Source organism: Bemisia tabaci, chromosome 2 (assembly GCF_918797505.1).
Source record: "Bemisia tabaci chromosome 2, PGI_BMITA_v3".
Classification (NCBI taxonomy): Eukaryota; Metazoa; Arthropoda; class Insecta; order Hemiptera; family Aleyrodidae; genus Bemisia; species Bemisia tabaci.
Window position 1 is genome coordinate 43,067,069 of NC_092794.1, and position 18,730 is coordinate 43,085,798.

The 18,730-nt window shown below is 35.3% G+C and overlaps 2 protein-coding genes across 3 annotated transcripts; both read right to left on the minus strand.

The window, feature by feature from the left end:
• Window positions 1-409: 409 nt before the first annotated feature.
• On the minus strand, window positions 410-9,874 carry Orc5 (origin recognition complex subunit 5). Of its 2 annotated transcripts, XM_072297349.1 has the most exons (10): window positions 9,405-9,874; window positions 8,138-8,306; window positions 7,707-7,825; window positions 6,101-6,272; window positions 4,704-4,834; window positions 3,886-4,028; window positions 3,024-3,330; window positions 2,037-2,146; window positions 796-864; window positions 410-677 (listed from the first exon to the last, which is right to left on the minus strand). In XM_072297349.1, exons 1-9 carry the CDS (start codon window positions 9,513-9,515, stop codon window positions 822-824), a joined length of 1,305 nt encoding a protein of 434 aa, XP_072153450.1. In that variant the 5' UTR covers window positions 9,516-9,874; the 3' UTR covers window positions 410-677; window positions 796-821. The 2 variants fall into 2 exon arrangements, with proteins under 2 accessions (XP_072153450.1, XP_018911407.2); XM_019055862.2 differs by having other exon boundaries at window positions 410-864; window positions 9,405-9,873.
• A 1,591-nt stretch (window positions 9,875-11,465) lies between these two features.
• On the minus strand, window positions 11,466-18,672 carry Rcd-1 (Required for cell differentiation 1). The gene is made up of 6 exons (XM_019055861.2): window positions 18,384-18,672; window positions 17,379-17,512; window positions 16,510-16,825; window positions 15,218-15,412; window positions 14,385-14,476; window positions 11,466-13,737 (listed from the first exon to the last, which is right to left on the minus strand). Exons 1-6 carry the CDS (start codon window positions 18,384-18,386, stop codon window positions 13,569-13,571), a joined length of 909 nt encoding a protein of 302 aa, XP_018911406.1. The 5' UTR covers window positions 18,387-18,672; the 3' UTR covers window positions 11,466-13,568.
• Window positions 18,673-18,730: the final 58 nt, after the last annotated feature.

The window sequence follows — 18,730 nt, forward strand, 5'->3', positions numbered from 1 at the left end:
TGAAAGATGTGTTCAAACTTATTTAGCAAAATCTCTCGCTTCTCTTGATGTGACTGTGAGTAATCACTCTCAGCAGTTGCGGATGTCCTTTCCGCACTGTGGGGTTTCTCTCTCGCGCTTGTGGGTGTGTCATGGGGAAAATTGGGATCATTTTTTACCTTTACTATTGAACTTCCAGAGCTTGTTTTCGATTTTATATATTCTAGACACATGCAGTTAAAATGTTAAAATTGATGAGTCTTGGAGATGGATGCAGCTGTTATTATTACGATAGTTGTTGCTTTTGGAGCCATATTTTAGCAGTGCGCCATGGTGGTTTATTTTAGAACTAGCGCTGAAAATTCACCCTAAAGAGCATGAATTAAGGTCAGATGAAGAATATTAACGTCTTCAAACAAGCAGATAAAAATGTGTGTAAAAAATATTTTAATACATTATAATTTACATTCACTAATCACCAACTTTAGAAGCACACAATGATAAAAAAAAGTTCTTGGAATCTTGGAGTAAAGTAAAACGGTATGTATTAACAATTACATCAGTCTTGGGATTCAAACAAATAATAGTAAATTGTAACCCATTCCAGGCTCAGAGGGGAAATTTTTACAAGTTTCTCTGGCTTAATAATACCTGAATGACAGCTAAAACTAACCTATGATCAAACATCAACTGGACGTATTTCTACCAAACAGAACTATATGTATTAGGACATGAGACCCATAAGAATATTTAATAACAGGGCTCATGTCATAATGCACCTAGTTCCGTTTGGCAGAAATACGTCCAACTTTAAGAATTTCTTAGTATGTTCCATTTCCATTTCAAACACCGAGAAGATAATTTTTCAAATCAAACTTTATATTCCTGAAACACACGAAGAGAATATCAATTAATTGAAGGAGGAAAGTCTAACAAAATAGGAGGCCTGAATAGATGATTGATTACACTCAAGGTGCAATGCGTCAAAGATAATTTTTTCCTTTCCTTATTTATAGAACTTACGGATCATATCAGGAGGACCCATATTCGGGTTTCGTGCTTCATCATCTGATTTCTTCTGATTTATTTTCTTTTCGCTTTTATAGCTATTATTAGCTTATATATTCTACCTACATCAAACTAAACTCTTGAGGGCTGTCAAAAGGTTATGCCACTTTTGGAGGGGGTAGAGTGTTATAACTCATGTTACAGAGGGAGAAAGAGGGCTCAGCACTGCCAGATACCACACTTACCAAGGTTTTTCCCTTTTTCTTCTTCAACTTAAGACCAATTTGAGAGTCGATCATGCTATGCTCCGTGTTGCAGTATAAAAAAATGACTACTTCATCAATGCATTTCATTTTAGAGAATTAAAGTAGCATGTCAAATCACCTTATTTGTAGATGTTTTCTCACTACTAATGTTTTTTTGCTCTCTGCATTTTTTCTCAGGAACTGTCAAACTTTCTGACAAACAAGGTGGTAAAATAGTCCTGGGTTCACACCATTTTGCAGAGAAAGCAAGGCCAAAATTTCAATTTGACTCGGACTTTGTTTTTTGAATTTTTTGGCCTGGCTTCCCCCATAGAACAGCGTGAACAAATCATTATTTCACCACCCTGTTACATACAGCTCAGGCCACACTTTTTTCACCCCTTTATTTTTCTTCTACTTGCTTGATAACAAATTAGTCACATAGGTTGGGATTTTCTTAATTTTCCCTACTTCTGAGGGGGGAGGGATGAAGGGTAGCATGACATAATTTTTTAGGAAGCTTCCAGACCTGCGTGACAGGGGTAAAATGGGATGGAGGAAAAAAGTCGAAAAATTCAATCGTTAACAAGACATAATTTATAGACTTATCCTCAGAAAACTCTTAAAATCTCAAAATGGTGGAATTGCCTGTAAATCCTTCATTTTCTCTGGGGTTGATAATTATCCATTACAACATCTCAGGCATCAAAAGAAAATACACTTGATTACCGTTCTTCTTTACTGCACTCATGATGAAATACTTTGAAATTAAGTAAAGAAAAAAAATATCATAATCAGACTCACTTTCCAACATCTTCCACACAACTAAAAGGCGCTGTGGTTTTGAATTTGGGCTCATCAAGGTTGTCGCTATTAGTGTGCATCATCAGCCTCAGTTCAATTAAAGATGCAATCTGGAAGAAAATCAAATAAATGAGGTGAATTAAAACTGGTTAAAATTGAGTGAAAATGAGTGAAAAACTAGATTAATAGTTCTGCCCAGTCAGAACAGGGTGACAGCAAAATAAAATCTAAATCCTGTCTACGCACCATTTGATTCTTCCTGCATCTCTGATCTTGAGAAAAATGATGAAATTTTTTATCAAAACAAATAATCTATAATTTATTTTGAATCGAGAGGATAAGGGTGAATCTGCATACTTCAGTTTAACATCGTTGTCGTGGTATTGATGTATCATCGTAAATCAGCGATTTTTCTCCTGTTGCATGAATAAAATTGGATACACAGGAAGTTGATACATGCTGGGAGAGAATCTTCTTAAATTTTGGAGTAAAATTACCCGAACATTTGGATGGAAGTATAGCAGATAAAAATTCTGCTGTTCAATCGACAACATCAATCCGTTAAATTATTTCTGTCATACTTTCCACTTCAATGAACCCTCGAGATGAACATTCAATTTTGATGGATTTTATTTTTTGAAAATAGTTAAGGTGAAAATGTACGTAGAAAAAGTATCTAGATTCATTTAAAAAAGTAAAAATGAGAGATCAAACTTATGAATTAAGCTCATTAATGACCACATATTTTAATAATATTTAAAACTAAAAACTCAAGAAAAGGTCAGTGGGGAAATCATTTGGATCTTCTATACATGGGAGAGGGAATAGGTTAACTTTTCCTTATTTGCTTAAGCAACCCTGTTCAAAAAAATTCCGAACTACAAATAATTTCTAAAGTAAAAGATGGTACACAAGAGATTAGAACCCTAATCATGATGCAATTAGAAATAAAGTCTAAAAAAAATAAAAAATGAACTCAGTGCCTACCTGGGAATAAATATTAACTGTCAAGTTGACTGGTTCATCACAAATTGCATAAAAAATTGCCAATAATCGGTTGAGAGAGAAAGCCTTAGGCCCTAAACATTGTTTGACAGACTTTTCAGCAGTATGCTTGATCGCAGCACGTTTCTTGGCCTTATCGCTTCCTTTCAGGTAGAGCCTTTTGTCATATTTAGGTGAATTAAACGATGCTAAGTACGCAGCAATTAAGAGGTACTTGGTGTACATTGGTAGATCAATCGCAGAATTTCCTAATTTTGATTCTGGCTCAACGGCTCCTTTGATAGAGAAACTGGAACACATGAACATGATTAAAATAACAATTTGTCTCAATGAAAAATGAGAAGAAAAGGCACCTCCAGGTAGGAAAAAAAAACACCCACTCCACAATCTAGACAATTTTATCTGAAAATTAATGGAACCCAGTCTAAGGATATCTTATTCGTACAACCCAAATTTTACCTTTAATGGTCATTCAGTGGGGGATTTCTTATTAATGATTATTGAGTTACTTGAGTTCAAATAACATCACAATTAGGGACACGGAGAAAAAAATAAACATGAATAAAGTTATGTAAGTCTCAACTCCACTTCCCAATCATGACTTTTAGATAACTCTGCTACACTAAGGCCTGCCTTAAAGGCATTTAGACAACGCAAAATAGCCTCTGTGAAGATATTAATTTCCTGAAAAACTGAAGAATATTTTTCTTTTGACTTTTTTGGAAAACTCTCTTTGCAGTTTGATTTGGTGAGTCTGAAAAGTTTGAGGTCCAACATAAATATTTGCATCAATGTGCTGAAATCATCATTATATTAGACCGTAAAAATGACTAACAGTACTTACTCAGTGCCAAGATAGACGCAATTGGTTATTTTTTGAAGGTACGGTTTGATGGCTCGGAATAACAAGGACCTGAGGTTTGAATCTGACAACTTCAATTCCTTCTTTTCGATAGGTTCAACATACTTATTAAAGACAATTTTGACCTAATTGGAAAGAGAGAAAACATCTGATAATAAAAAATGGAGATCAATGACTAAATTTAGAAACACTGTATCTGGTTTTTATGACGATTCCGACTCCTGGCCAAACTTCATATTAATTGTAGAACTAATCAACATAATTTCTTGAACATTTTCGAGATTCTTTTTCTCTTGTTGAGAAAAAATTTCATGAAAATTTCAAACTGAAACCCTGGTTAATCTCTCTTTCAAAAAATATAACTGCGGAAACATTGAAACACTTCTGTAAAAATATGAGATTTTCAGGTTTGGCTTTTGAAATGGTGGCAATTTGACAGATGAATTACTTCAATACAGAAATTGTGAGATCATGATCATGCGTTAAATTCAATATTCAACTGTAACTGCTCGGACAGGGTCAGTTTTTAACAGAGAATATTGCTTGAATGGGCTTTTTTTCCTATGATAAGACTTTTCAATCATTAATAGAACTTGGTGCGCTACAGCAAACTCTACATCTCTCTACCCAGACATAGCTCTGCCTGAAATGAGTTCTTACATCAGACAAGAATTCTAACGGCAGCTAAAAATGAAGAGCTCTACAGTAAAATTGAAAAATGCAGTTTACTAATTTCACTTTTTCTGATAGATATCTAAGGAAACTCATTGAGATATCCAGTTATCATTTAAAGTAATTACCCAATTTTTTAGCTCCTTCAGATCTCTGCAAACATGAAGGAAATAGCCCAGGAAGAGATTAAGGTAGTCTCTATAGAATTCTTCAGGATATTCTGGAGGCCTCTGACTCCACAAGATGCATAACAGATCATCTGCAACAAATTAAAAATCAGTGCGAGATAGTCGTGGAGACCGGTTTGAATGTACTTTACCTCCTGCTTTTGGCAGAATTCAGCAATACATATTGCCTCTAAGGATTTTTTCGGTTAAAAGTTAGATTCCAATTGATTGGTAGAGGAGTAAAGCAACAAGAGAATAAATTATCAAAGCTACTGATGATACAGTGCAAATGTAAATTTCCTTCAGGGACTGTACTTCAGAAGTAAAAAAAACAGATGTAACCACCTGACCTTACTATGATGTACAATTTTCAGCCGAAAATTATTTTTCAACTTTTTTCTTTTGCTCTGACGGAGGCGGAGAGGTAATTAATAACTGAATTAGAAGTCCTCAGATGGTTTTGAAAAGTGCTCTTTTCTCAACTGCAAATTCTAACAGAAAGGATCAAATGTACCAAATTTAATAGGAAGAAACCAAGTCACATCAGTAATGAAGCGTGATGTGATCGATCATCCATAAATCCCCCTTTGAAGCTATGGTAAAGAATCCATTATTCAGTTGTTTGTTGCAAGCAGCCTGTTAATCTATCCTTTTCCATAGGTTTAAACGGCAGATCAATCGATATACTAAAAAGCACCGAGTCACATCAAGATCAAACCAAAGAAAAGGGGTTTGAAGTTTCCTTCATTTTCCTCCATAGGACGCAATTTTGGAGATAAAGTCCAACACTTTTTCTCACATTTAAAATGTTCTTCTTTGACTTTGAATTTTTGACGGAAGAAAATGTGTGACTAGTGTTTGAAAATAGTTACCCAAAATAAAACTTCATTCCTCTCGGGTTCATTCGGTGTAAATGAAAGCATTTCTACACCATAAAAAAGAGCCATTTCCTAATAACATGGAAAAGCACTAAAAATGAAGTCAAGGGATCTCATAAAAAAATACAGGGTTGCCATTGAATGTAGAAAATGAAATTCCCTGACATTTCCTTGATTTCTCTTTTACATTTTGGTAAATTCCCTGATATTCCCTTGATTTCTCTGTTACATTTTGGTAAAATTCCCTGACAATTGAGGGTATGCCAGATGCTTAAAAAGAAATGATTAGAGGCAGTTTTCAGACAAGATTTTTTGTACAAAACATCACATCCATTCTAGACAGGAAATAAAGGTAACTTGAAATTTTTTCTCTGACATTTCCAGGTTTTCTCTGACTTTTTAAATTTCCCTGCCATTCCTCGGTTTTCCTGGTATTCTCTGACTGGCAACCCTGAAAATTGAAAAGTGTTGATTGCTTACCTTTGCTGTACTGGGGAAAAACAATGGTCTGTATTGGATAATTGAAGTTAAACTGAGAAGGTACTATTTGGGTTATCATGATGCAACATAAGTTATCCTTTTCAGTCAGTTCTGATATCCGAGCAAAGGCTTGTAATTGAATTTCAGATAGTTTATTACAATTTTTTAATACCTGGAAAAAGGTTAAAGGATTCACTAACTGATAAGTAAAATTAAAGTGTTACAAAACAGAAACTGAAAAAAAACAAGGTAAAAAACTGTAAATATCAAAAGTGAGGCAAAAGCAACTAATGTGAAATCGAAAAGATACCCCCTAACTCTCAAAGAAAAGGAGATGAAATAGGCCTTTTTTACTGTGTTTTCTATGTAAGTTTGAATTTATTATTTCAATTTTGTACAATTTGTTTACGCAGCCTCAAATTGAAATGTTCTAATTCGTTAATGTTTGTTTACTGGCTCTAGAAGTCATAAATGTCTCTACTATAACTCTGCCTATTAGCCAGAAGAGGTCTCCCCTCCTTGCTCGCTGTTGCTCTCTTTATGAATAGCTATCAGGCTTGTTTTCTGAACCTCTTTCTCAATTATTAAACACATTTATGCCCTGCCCCTTTTTTCACCACTTTGAGCAACGATGCCTTTGAAGCTGCAAGAAGCGATTGCCTGTGTCACACTATCAAATTGTTTCATCAAAACATCAAGGTCAGCGCTCTGCGCAAGATCGTTTCTGTGACAGAGAAATAGAAGAACCAATCAGAGCTCACTAACTCTTGAAAAGCAAGCGGGCCCCACGCCTTTGAAGAAGAGGCTGCTGCGCGCGCATCTGGACCTCGACATTTTGATGAGAGTGTTTTGATAGTGTGACACAGGACACAGGCAATTGCAGAGACAAGCAAAAACTACTGCCGACTGATTTTTTGGAAGAAACATTAATATCAACATTTTATTTAAGTAAATATTTCTTTACAGAAAAAAAAGAGAAATTAGTAAATATTGAGTGGATCCTGAAATTACGGTATTCATAAATCTTACTTGTAAAATGGTGAACTTGGAGCAAGAAAAATTCAGCAAAAATACGGGTAAAAATTATATAAGCTTACAAGATGACCCTCTGATTTGTAGAGATGTGACATTGTCACGTTACTTGAAAACTACACCGTTGTGAAAGTATCAATTAATTTAAGTCAAATTTCTATTGAGGTTTATTTTTCATGCTGAGCCAGTATTGGTTTTCAAATAAGCTTACCACTCCAAAGCATCTACATAAGTCCAGTAGACGTTCGAACATTTGCTACGAGGGCTTATTCGAAGGTTCAATAATTTTCTGTTCAGAACAATCAGTTCCATGATAGTGATTTTATTCATTTATTGTAACTGGAGTTTCAGTTTCTGATCAGAAGTTCTTTTGATGTGGTGTAAGTTAAGGACTATTGTCTTTGAATTTATTCAGATTTCATTATCACTGGAGGAAATTATTATGCTACTCCTCTTCATGCATCACTGCCACCTCATCTTGTTTCATTGATGTTATTTTCGAATTTTATTTTTTATGTGATCTGTTTTCTAAAAAGAACCTAAAATAAGAGTAAAACAAAAACAAACAACTTACAATGATATGAGGACTCTCCCTGAATGTTTTATTTGACTTACTTTCCGCTTTCAACAAGTGAACAAATTGCATAATCGAGTCACAGCGAATATTTTCCGTTTCACATCTTTCTTGGCCCACTGTAAAATTGTAAATAGAAGAAGTTATTGCAGAAAAATCACCCTAGATGGGTTATTGCTCTGACAAGTTGAAAGTAAGAGAAGAGCATGCGAGACAATTTAGGCTTTGCGTTGAATTTAAAAAGTTGCCGACTTGAACTTGAGTGGAAATTAAATACAGGTATTTAGTGAATCTAAAGCATTCTGTAATGTCTAGCTCTTACTTGTCTACTATCTAGATTTCAATGAACAAACATGGAGATTAAGTAAACTTGCATAAAACAAGCATGGCAGCTTCTAGATAAAAAATTATAAGTAGTGGAATTAACTTACAGAATGTTTCAATAATAGGTTTCAACAGAAGTCTATTAGTGTACGCCTCAATACAGTTGACTACACAATGCTTCACTTTCACCAACGTCAAAAGTTCCAAAAGAATGCTGGTCTTTCCAGTGGATGAAAGACCATACACAATTAGACTGGGCAACATCTGTTCTTCAGGCTGAAAAACACGAAAAAATTTCAATTGCTTACTGCAGTTTCAGTTCACGCAAGACGGCATCCCAAAGTCTCGAACAAATCTGTCATGAATGAAACAAGAGAAAGAACTTCTGAACTGCAAGGGGATGAAATTCCCACTCACTACCATTAGAGCCAAAATAATTTATCAAAGATATGGAATATAATACTTCCTTCCTCAGAGGAAGCGAAACAGAGACTTGGCTAGGACTGAATTTTTCAGGCTCAGAGGTTTGCAGTAGTTAAGTTTTGCTTTTCTTTTGCCGTGATACAGCCAGGGTTGCAGGAAGTTCCAAAATTCCGACCATTCGCTGCATTCCGATGTTACTGCCTCACAGCCATACAGCCACTTCTAGAGCTCCCGATTGCCTAGTAAAATGTGATTTATTCCTATTTATGAGAGTATTTTTCAAAGTATTGAACACAAGAAAAGAAGAAAAAAAATGGCCAACTCTTTTAAAAATCGGCCCAAGATTTGCCTCTTGTTTGCCGCAATAAGATTGTGAGATCAGGCATTTTCTGCATTTCTAGATATGGCAGTAACTAAAGTTTAAAAAAATCCATCCTTCGCTCACCGCCTGACTTGATTAGGAGTTTTGATCTCATGATTTTGACAGCTAACATGTTGCTATCGGCTGTTTCTGAAAAATCAAAATGTTGTCGCATGTCATAACATTTGGTAGATGCTGCTGATATCAATGACAATCAAAGTACCATCAGAATGACCTTGTGCTCCTTTAAATGGTTATTTCTCTTGCTAATTTTCACTTGGGCAATGGTTCGCTGAACTTTCAGCTGCGCATCGTTGTTTACCCCCTTCTATCTGAGCGTGGGGAGAATAAATTAGAACTTGCAATCAGCTAGACTTCATTCCGCCCAAATTAAAAAAAACTTGGCATTTGTGGAATGGGCCTGACCTCACTTCATCCACACTATTCAGTTTAGAAATATAGACCTAGTTACCAGTCACTAACACATGAGGTAGACAGTAGTATAACTGATTTCTGATGGAAAAAAACTGAATACGTTAATCAACTGTATCAGCTCGAGGTCTGAGCATGGGTGAAAATAAGTCACTTACCACGGCAAACAGTCCCAATAATGTGTTAATCTCATTGTCTCGGCGAGGATACTTTTTTGTCAACTTTTCCTTCAATGGATGGAGATGGAAGTAGAAGGACCCGTCAGCCATCGTCCTTGACTTAACTTCACTAAGAATAAGAGTTCAGCTGCCCGTACATCAAACAAGTCTAAACTACGAGATGAGATAAGTACATGTGATGAAGATTTTTCCGAAAACCACGAGAGGAAAACTGAGGGAGGAACTAAACTTTTCGAAAATTGAACCCGAGAGGAGTTCCCTCAGTTCAGAGGTTAGAGAAAATTATACAGAATTTGAGAAAGTGCTCAGGTAAGTTTAGAAAAATAACAGGGCTTAATTTTGAATTGTGATCTATACAACGAAAATTATATCTACGAAAAAATTAGAACAGCGACAGCTTAGGAGGGTTGTAAAAAGTATGTTATCTCTTGCCTTTGGTTCTTGTTGTGTTGATTACGTTGTTTACATCATGTGACCATGTGTATGTGTGCTGTTTTTTCCCGCGCTTTGAGACACGCCGCTGGAATGGTGGGGGAAACGAGTGCCCAATCGTCGGTGTTCGTTTCACGCGGTATTTTTCAATAGACCGTATTCGATAACGGTTCGATGTATCGTTTGGTTCAAAACAATAGAACATAACCTCAAACCCAACTGGAAGGATTTAAGTCGGAAAAGCCGAAAATGAGAAATTTCCTGACAATTTCACTTGGCATTGGCATTTGGTACTCAAAAGAATGAAAAATCTGTTACAAGAGACCCGTTTTCTTAGATTTCTGAATTTAATTTTGAGGCTATGTTTATGTTTTGAACCAATCGATATCGATACAATCTCACCCGTTTGATGTATCGAATACGATCTATTTTGGGAATGAACAAATCAAGCACTGTGCCCTGCCCTACTGCCCCCCCACAATTAGTCTCGGATGGTAGATTAGTGGTGCAATTGTACTTCAAATCCTTGTAAAAACAACGATCAAAAGTGTAGTTAAAAATTGGACGTATTTATGCTAAAAGGAGATATGTGCAAGTGGAAAGATGGGGTGTGCTCGTTAGTTGGGTCATAAGAAAGAATGTAAAAGTGGATATAGCTCCTTTTGAGAAAATTGAGAAGCGGGATTTTCTATTAAATCAAAAGGAGCTAAACGGCAAAATATGCTAACTCATGAGCCGCGGGCATGGGAAGAGAGCCTTGTGCACAGGGCTCACGAGTTACAGCGCCCCGACGACCATCTCCCCGTCGTTAGAGTGCGCACTCATTGCCGCTGACGTCACTGGCGCACAATTATTCCCCATTCATTCTTATGGCCCGACCACTAACGAGCACACCCCATCTTTCCACTTCCACATATCTCCTTTTCGCATAAATACGTCCAATTTATCTTGAAGCAGGGCAATGTGTTCATTTATTATTGAGTACGTTATATGGATTGCATTACGCAAAAAAGAACCAGGGGCATTGCCATGTTACTAAAATTGAGCGACTTCACCCTTTGCAATAAAACTACTGTAATCATGCAATAATATGAAATTTACACGGTGATTTTTGTCTCAAGTTCACAGTCTTTAGCGTGTAAAATAGAAAATGTTTATAGGTGGCCAGGTTTTTCTTCCAGGACAAAAGAAGTTGCACAATCTTAGCAACATTGCAATGCTCTTGGTTCCTTTTTGCAAAATGCAGTCCATATGTTCAGTTACACTTTTTCGATGGGTAGGGGGTGGGAGGCGCTAACTCCCAGCTGTATTTATGACTCTGGTTTCATTCATTACACCTCTGTCAAAAAGTGTATCATTTTGATCATCGCAGAAATTAGATTTTGGATTTTCTATTTTGTTTGATGAATACTGCAACCTTTCATAAGAGCTGTGAGAAAAAATAGAAATAGGGGATGTTGATGGAAGGTTCTAGAAAACCGGAGGGGGGGGGGGGGGTCTTGTCCCTAATTGATTATTCATATTCTAGAGGCACATCAAAAATGACTTCATTTGAGTATTCTAAATGGCTAAGCAAGGATCCATTGGAGAGTCAAAAGATAAACACGGTCATATTTACCAGAAATTTAATAAAATAAATTACAAGTCAAAATTAAAATCAATACTTCCCAACGCACAAGTTTACAAAATAGTAGAGTGACGTTTTGACATTATAAAAAGACCACACCAAGTGCTTTCAGTCACTTAAAAATTAAAATATTCCTTCTGTTGGTGTAGCAAGTAGAGAAAACTACTGACAATAATGACTATTAACATCTTCAGAAAAATTGACCTCCACTAAAGGTACCAGTTTATGTACATTGTTACGAAGTTTGTTCTTAGTTGTCAAAATAAAGAAAAATTTATGAGTCAGGAGGGAATCAGCAGGAATAATATAAATTATATACTGAAAATATCATAAGATACTTGCTTTGGACAAGAGAGTGCATTAAAATAAGATACCTTTTAAATGAGATCTCAATTTTTCACAGCTCTGGGGCTGTAAATTTGATGCGGCGCAGTAAAATTAGGAATTTAGAGTTCCTTGTCGTGCTCTGAAATTCGATCAAATTTTTCTGCTTAGTCAGCAAGGAATTGAGATTATGTAATCAAAGGTGCTCTGCAAAGTTCTTACGATAAAATACCTTCCCCATGCTGAGATACTTGTGGAAATGTTTAACGAGAGAGTAAGGGAAAAAGGAATTCAAGGCGAAAAGGTTCAGTTTGACCCCATCTACAATCACTGGCTACAGAAATTCATTTTGTATTTGTTTGCTACTCTAAAGAAAAAAAAATTAGAATTTTAAAATATTTTTGAATTATTCTCTGAATTCTTGGGTGTTCTTCAGGACAACTGATGCAAAGTGAATTTCTATAAGCAGCGAAGTTTAATTTGGTAAAAAATCAACCTCTTTACCCCAAGTATTCTTTTTATTGACTAAATCACATTTATCAAGGTCTAAAAAATGGAAAAATAATACTTTCCCCTTCGACTTTTTAATTCAAAATAATTAAACATGAAAAGCATGCGGCAGTAAAATCAAGGTTAGATCAATCCTGCGTAACTAAATTATGCATTTTCAGACTTGCACATCAAAATAAATATGAAAAAAGAGTGAAACCAAAAATTGCAGATTTTTTCCTGATATAAATTTAATGCGGGAGAGTTTACTGTTAAATCATGAAGGCCTTCTGGTAGTCTGACTAAGAACAACTGAGTGCCAACTGAAAACCTAGGATATAGGAAAAGAGGGACATATTTTAAAACTGAAAAATAAAAAAAGAGCTTTATACCAAGCTTTTATGATTTAGCAAAATTAATACCTGAAACCTTGATATCCTATTATGTAACAGAAGAGCTTAAAACCCTAGCAAAGTTAATACAATAAGATTATTTAACGACACAAATAAAAAATCCTAACTATTAAACGTCAGACATTCATTGTTAATATCACATTTTCATTACTATTCAAAGGAAAATATTTCCCTTCTAAGAACATAAATCATGCATGCAAGAATATTTTCAAAAGATCAAATTTCCTGGCAAGCTCCATTAGAGAATTTACAAGGTACTGCATTTAATTGTATTCTTCAATAGCCTCTGATCTGAAGAACGCAATCAGTCTGTTCTGACCACTTCAAGGGATATTTTTTACTTTTTTTAAAATTGATGATGGTTTACTAAACAAACTTGTGATGAACAGGAGCTGCAGGTATTCCATAAAATATTAAATATGTGACAGAATTAATAATAATAATAATAATAAAAAAAATGATTGTATTTTACAGTCTTTGAAAGACTCAGCTAATCATTCTACTTAGTAAAAGCACTGTAACTTCAGAATGAGTCTCTAAATCATGAAACTACAGCATTAAAACAACTTTTAGAAACAATAACTGATTAATAATCTAGAAAACCTAAAATACGGTCAAATATTTAGAATAATTTAAGGTGGGCAATGGTTTCTCATTTTTGATCCGAATCATGCATTTCTAATCACCGAGAGTCAGAAAAAAATTGTTGCAATTTATCATAAAACCATTCTCATCAAAAAATCTAAATTACAAAGAGGTGAACAGGCTAGGCACAATAAACAGGCAAATAAAAAAATGAAAAAAAAAATGGAGTTGCTTTAAAAATTAGTTAGTAATTCTTCAATTTGTTGTTAGACGTTACTGCGGGGATAAGGGTGCTATGACCACGGGCCCAACACTTCGGGTTTCCAAGTTCTTTAAGAGTTGAGCAAGCCAATGCTTGGTGGATTTGTCCTCTTGAAGACACATCACAAAGGTGGCATCCCTGAGCTGATCTGGTAAGCACTGTCGTAATGCCACACACGCTCTGAAAATGAGAATTCCGAGTTAGTTTAGGCATCACTGAATTAACACTTTTGCCCTGCAAACTATTTGCTTCTTAATTAAGATTAAAAATTATCCAATAACCTAACCACATAATTAGTTATTTTCTTTACACACTGATTTTTAGTGTTATTACAACTTCCTTCATTATTGCCTAGCTCATCTATTGGTTCATAATATTTTAGAGTGTTCGATGAACACTGCGAACTTATGCAGGGTGTCTACTAAAATTTAATTTTGGGTTTTCCTGATTTTTCTTGTTTAAACAGAATCTCCTGATTTTTGGCGCAAATAAAATGACACTCGTTTTATTTTACAAATGAACATTTTTCTTGAATTAAATCAAATGTTTCATTTTTGCATGTGCTAAACTGCATGTAAGGAAATGAAAACTGCTTGACCCACCCAAAATTTCCTGATTTATGACTGATTTTCTCCTGATTCCCTGATTTTTCCTGATATCATACGTTTTTTACTGATGGTAGACCCTGATAAAAAATTTATCACAATACATTTAAGTTCATTTCTAATGAATGGTCACTGTGTCCATGAAAATTCTCATCATTGAAGAATCTCTACCGAAACCGAGATCATAACCAATAAATTAAAGTAAAACTTGGACATGCATACCTTGCATTATCAGAAAGCCTGAGGTAGCAACGAACTACATGCTTCAGCAACCTAGCGGAGGGTTCTTTGGCCAAAGATAACACCATTTTCCCCTGGAAAAATACATTAAAGAAAAACAAAATTCAGCGATAAAACCTTCAAAAAGAGCACATGAAACAATGGTAGATGAGCCTCACATTTTTTGCTTTTTACATTGGATTTTAAAGCAAAATGATCAAAATTGACGCGATAACAGATTTTTTTTTTCAATGATTTCTGATATGGGCTAAAATAGACTTCTGTGAAACTGGAAAGATCACTTTCCCTTGGAGCTTGGTGGTTAAATAAATGAATTACATGCCTTGGGAGGTGTAACAGACCAGCTGCTTAAAATTAAAAGCATCCTAGGGTTTATGATGCAAGAGTAAATTCTAAATAAAAAGTAACTTTGGCAGTAACCTGGCTCAACAAAATAAAACGCTAATTTGAAATTATTTTTTAACAGCGTTCAGGGCTGAGTCTCTGCTATAAAGGTACATATTTGCAAAAATCCCCCGACCATTCGCAGTTTTTAAGAATTCACTTGGTCACAAGTTGTCCTACTTACTTATGAGAATAAGGAATACTGAGAGAATGCTAATTGTTTCAAAATTTCTGTTCGTAGGTTATTTGAGACTCAACAGGCAACTTAAAGTATTTTCCTTTACTATTTTTGTCTCCTTTTTTTCCTTATGACAAATCAGAGGGTAAGTTCTTGACGTTAAACCTGCTTTAGTCAAAAATACTCGTTTTGAAAAATTGTGGTTTTGATTTTATTGTGTTTTTTTTAAATATCTACGTATACAAATACTTACGAGGATCATGGCAACATGAGAGAATCTATCATAAGTTTGACAAATATAGGACAAGCCACTATCATCCAAAAGAATTTTTTGAAGGATGAAAGTGGCGACGGTTTTCGAAAGTTCTGAGCCAGACTCCATTATGCGTAAACACAGAGGTATGATTTCTGTTGTTAGTAGGAAAGTAATAACTTCTTGTTCATCAGTCTGAAAAAAAAGATACCATACGTTAACTTGAGTTGGCGCATAAAGAAATTAATAAAAAACCCTCAGAAGATCAAAGTTTTAAAAATTGGATACAACTAAAAACTGACACCCATTTTCCATTTCTTCAAAAGAGCGTTATCAGACTTTTTTCGCATGAAAATTTTAGCGAATATCTTTAAATGGGCGAACATAAATCTCACAGAATTTTGTACAATAACAATGATTGGTCATTCTTCAAGAGACTTTGGAACTTCTTGCATCCCTGCTTAGCCTAAGGTATCTTGTAATTTCCAGCAAAACGTATTTTACTTCCTTGAAGGATCTCCCTTCTTAACTACATAGACGTGACCAAAAAAAAAAAAAAAAAAAACTCCCTCAAGAAAATAAAATACGACAGGAAATTTGTGATATCATAGACCGAGCAAGGATGCAAAAAGTTCCAAAATGCTGAGTGTGTTCCAAAATCCAGCATTTTTACCTTGCAGCCAAATTTTGTAGTTACCCTGTTGGAAAATGCTTATTTCTATGGCAAACTGAACTATTTGTTCCATTTTTTTAAGTACTGAGAAAGAGAGAGAGAGAGAGGGACAGAAATAGACGGAATAAAAAAAAGAGTTCATCACTTTTGGAAATGACCTTGTAGCCTTAAATTTGCTAAGGTCTGCAGATTGCAAGATCAGACATCTTTTACACACATGGAACCAATATACACGGTTTACTAGTATTGATGTGTTGAGCCTTAAAAAATTGGAAGATCCGTAGCTCCATTTTGAGTCCAAATTGGTGTAAAAGCAGGACACCTGTTCCAGCAAAAAATAGGATTTTGTACTCCGGTACACACCGTAGGGGAAAGGCTTTCTTTACAAGGTGTTCATGCCTGAACTTTTTCCTATGGTTGTCTGTGTGATGTATGGTGGGTACCGGAAACCTATTTTTCGCAGGAAAAACGACCCCGCTTGTATCTAGGATCATCCATTTAAATCTTGTTACAGTGCTCAGATGAGCTTCCTACATTTTCAAATATATTCCAAAATTGTATTTTTCAGAAAATCACTGATAACACGTTATACAGAAAGTTGTTGTCTATGGACACATACCTTGACAAGGGCTCCGATCACACCAAGGCTCGTCAACCGGAGGTATTCAAATGGTCGAGTTTTACTAACAGTGTGTAAAAATGGATATAAATATAAAGGAATATGAGCAGCGAGGAATGCTGAGCGAGTCTCTGAATGAGAGGCAACACACTGAAGGAGCGCCAGAGCATTGCAAACGCGGTTGGACTGATGAGCAGTCAAAGTTGCAGGGTTAATAGCAGGATAAATGTTGATGATTTCTTGAAGAAGGGCAGCAATAGTCCCAAATGAATTCCATAACATAGGAGCCAAATCTGGCACTACTTCTCGCTTTTTGCTGGAAATGAAATCAAATTAACAAATACATTAAAAATTACATTTAAAAGTTCTTCCCTGGAGAGGAAATTAATACTTCCTATTTTTTTTTCTTGCTGAAGAGAAACTATTGGAAATTCACAGGTTGGAAAAAGGGCATGACATGAGCACCCGGTTCCAAACAAAGAGGCAGTAGTAAAACTTTAATAGTGCTAGAAAACTGAATGCAAATGAACTAATTGCAACACTTCAAATCTTTAAATATTATTTCTTTTTAAAATGTCTGCATGATTAAGTGTCATTGTGCACCTCGGCACTATCACTTAATGTTTTCCTGATAATAAGCCTATTATGTGAGTTTTAGAGCGTTAAGATAAACATATTCTTGTTACTTTTTTATGCTTAGGAGCTGACTCTACGTCTCTTTTCTTATTATTGATCGATTTATAATAAAAAAAAAGTGTGTGCTCGGGTGTTGCAAAGACCATAAGTTTGGGCACTTTTACACACTCCCACACTGCTGCAAGTTCACAAGCATGGGTGAAACATTTGAGATTTAAACTTAAATCACTGACCTTAATTCAAGAAGGGCATTTTCTCTCGTTTCAATGTTGGCCAATTCAATTACCCACATATAAATCTTCTCTCGATCAACACTTTGCTGCTGAAGAGCGGTCGGACTTTCTTGAGCACTCATAATCCCTTCACGCTGCAAAATGAGAAAGTGAAACATGAGTCATAAAAAAAGTTTACCTTTCGGGCAGGAGATGTAAAATATAAATATTGAACTGATACCCACTTGTATGACACATAAAGCAATGGAGCTGACTTTAAAAACTATTTATAAAATGAGATTAGTCTGAGAATTACTCCAGAGAAAAGTAGTCCCATGAAACAAAGTAATGCTAGAGAACAGTAGATATCATGAGTAGAATACTATTCAGATATTACTGTAGGAAAGAAGATATTTGTTCGTGTATATTCTTCAACAATTTCAACGGACGTTCTTCTTCTCTTAAAGATTCAAAACAAATAATAAAAACAATATTCAGGCTATAATTTGGAAATCTTATAGTGGACTGGCAAAAACATCTCTCAATAATCTTACATGGGGAGCAGATGATCAGGATCATGGATGTCTTACAATTGCTAGCGAAGCTCATTCTCCAAACATTGAAATAAAATCAACGCTTGCTTACGCTAGCTTTCATCAATTGTATCATCCCAATACATGTATTAAGCTGTTGATTGGTGTCAGCTAAGAAATAATCAGAGATTTACTTTCAGCCCAATAAACGGTGCAAACTTAACAAAGTCATCTTGTGGATTTCTATTTTGAAAGAGATAATGAATCCATCCATCTCATGGTAAGCAACATGTAAGTGTCTTTAAATTGTGTTTACTAAACATTTCAGATTGGTGCTACTATTTGTTAGACAACAAAATGTTACATCTGTCATGTGTTGTTGACCTCTACTGGTGAGCTGTACCTAGTTTTAGGTACTACTCATCACCATCACAAAGTTGAGAGTTCACACCAGTTCCTGTAAGTGATTTTAGGAAAAAATTAATGATACTACCATTATAAAACTTCCTTCATTTGATTGACTGCTTCCGAAAGAAGACTGGCGATTGATGAGTAGTCAAGCGTGGCACCAAGATCTCCTACGTTGCTGCTGCTGAGATAATCGTACTATAACTAGAGAAATAGAATTGGAGGTTGTTATACAAAACCTGATAGTCGATTGAATAAAACTAACACTAATTAATTTCTGAAATAATGGTTGTAATAAGTCATTTCTTCACACTAGACTGACACCAAGCGATCATATAACCTTTCATTTATTTATTTACCGAAATCGGCAACTCAACTTTTTGTTGCCAAATGTACGCCACGCCATGACGTCAAGAATGCTTTTTGACTGCT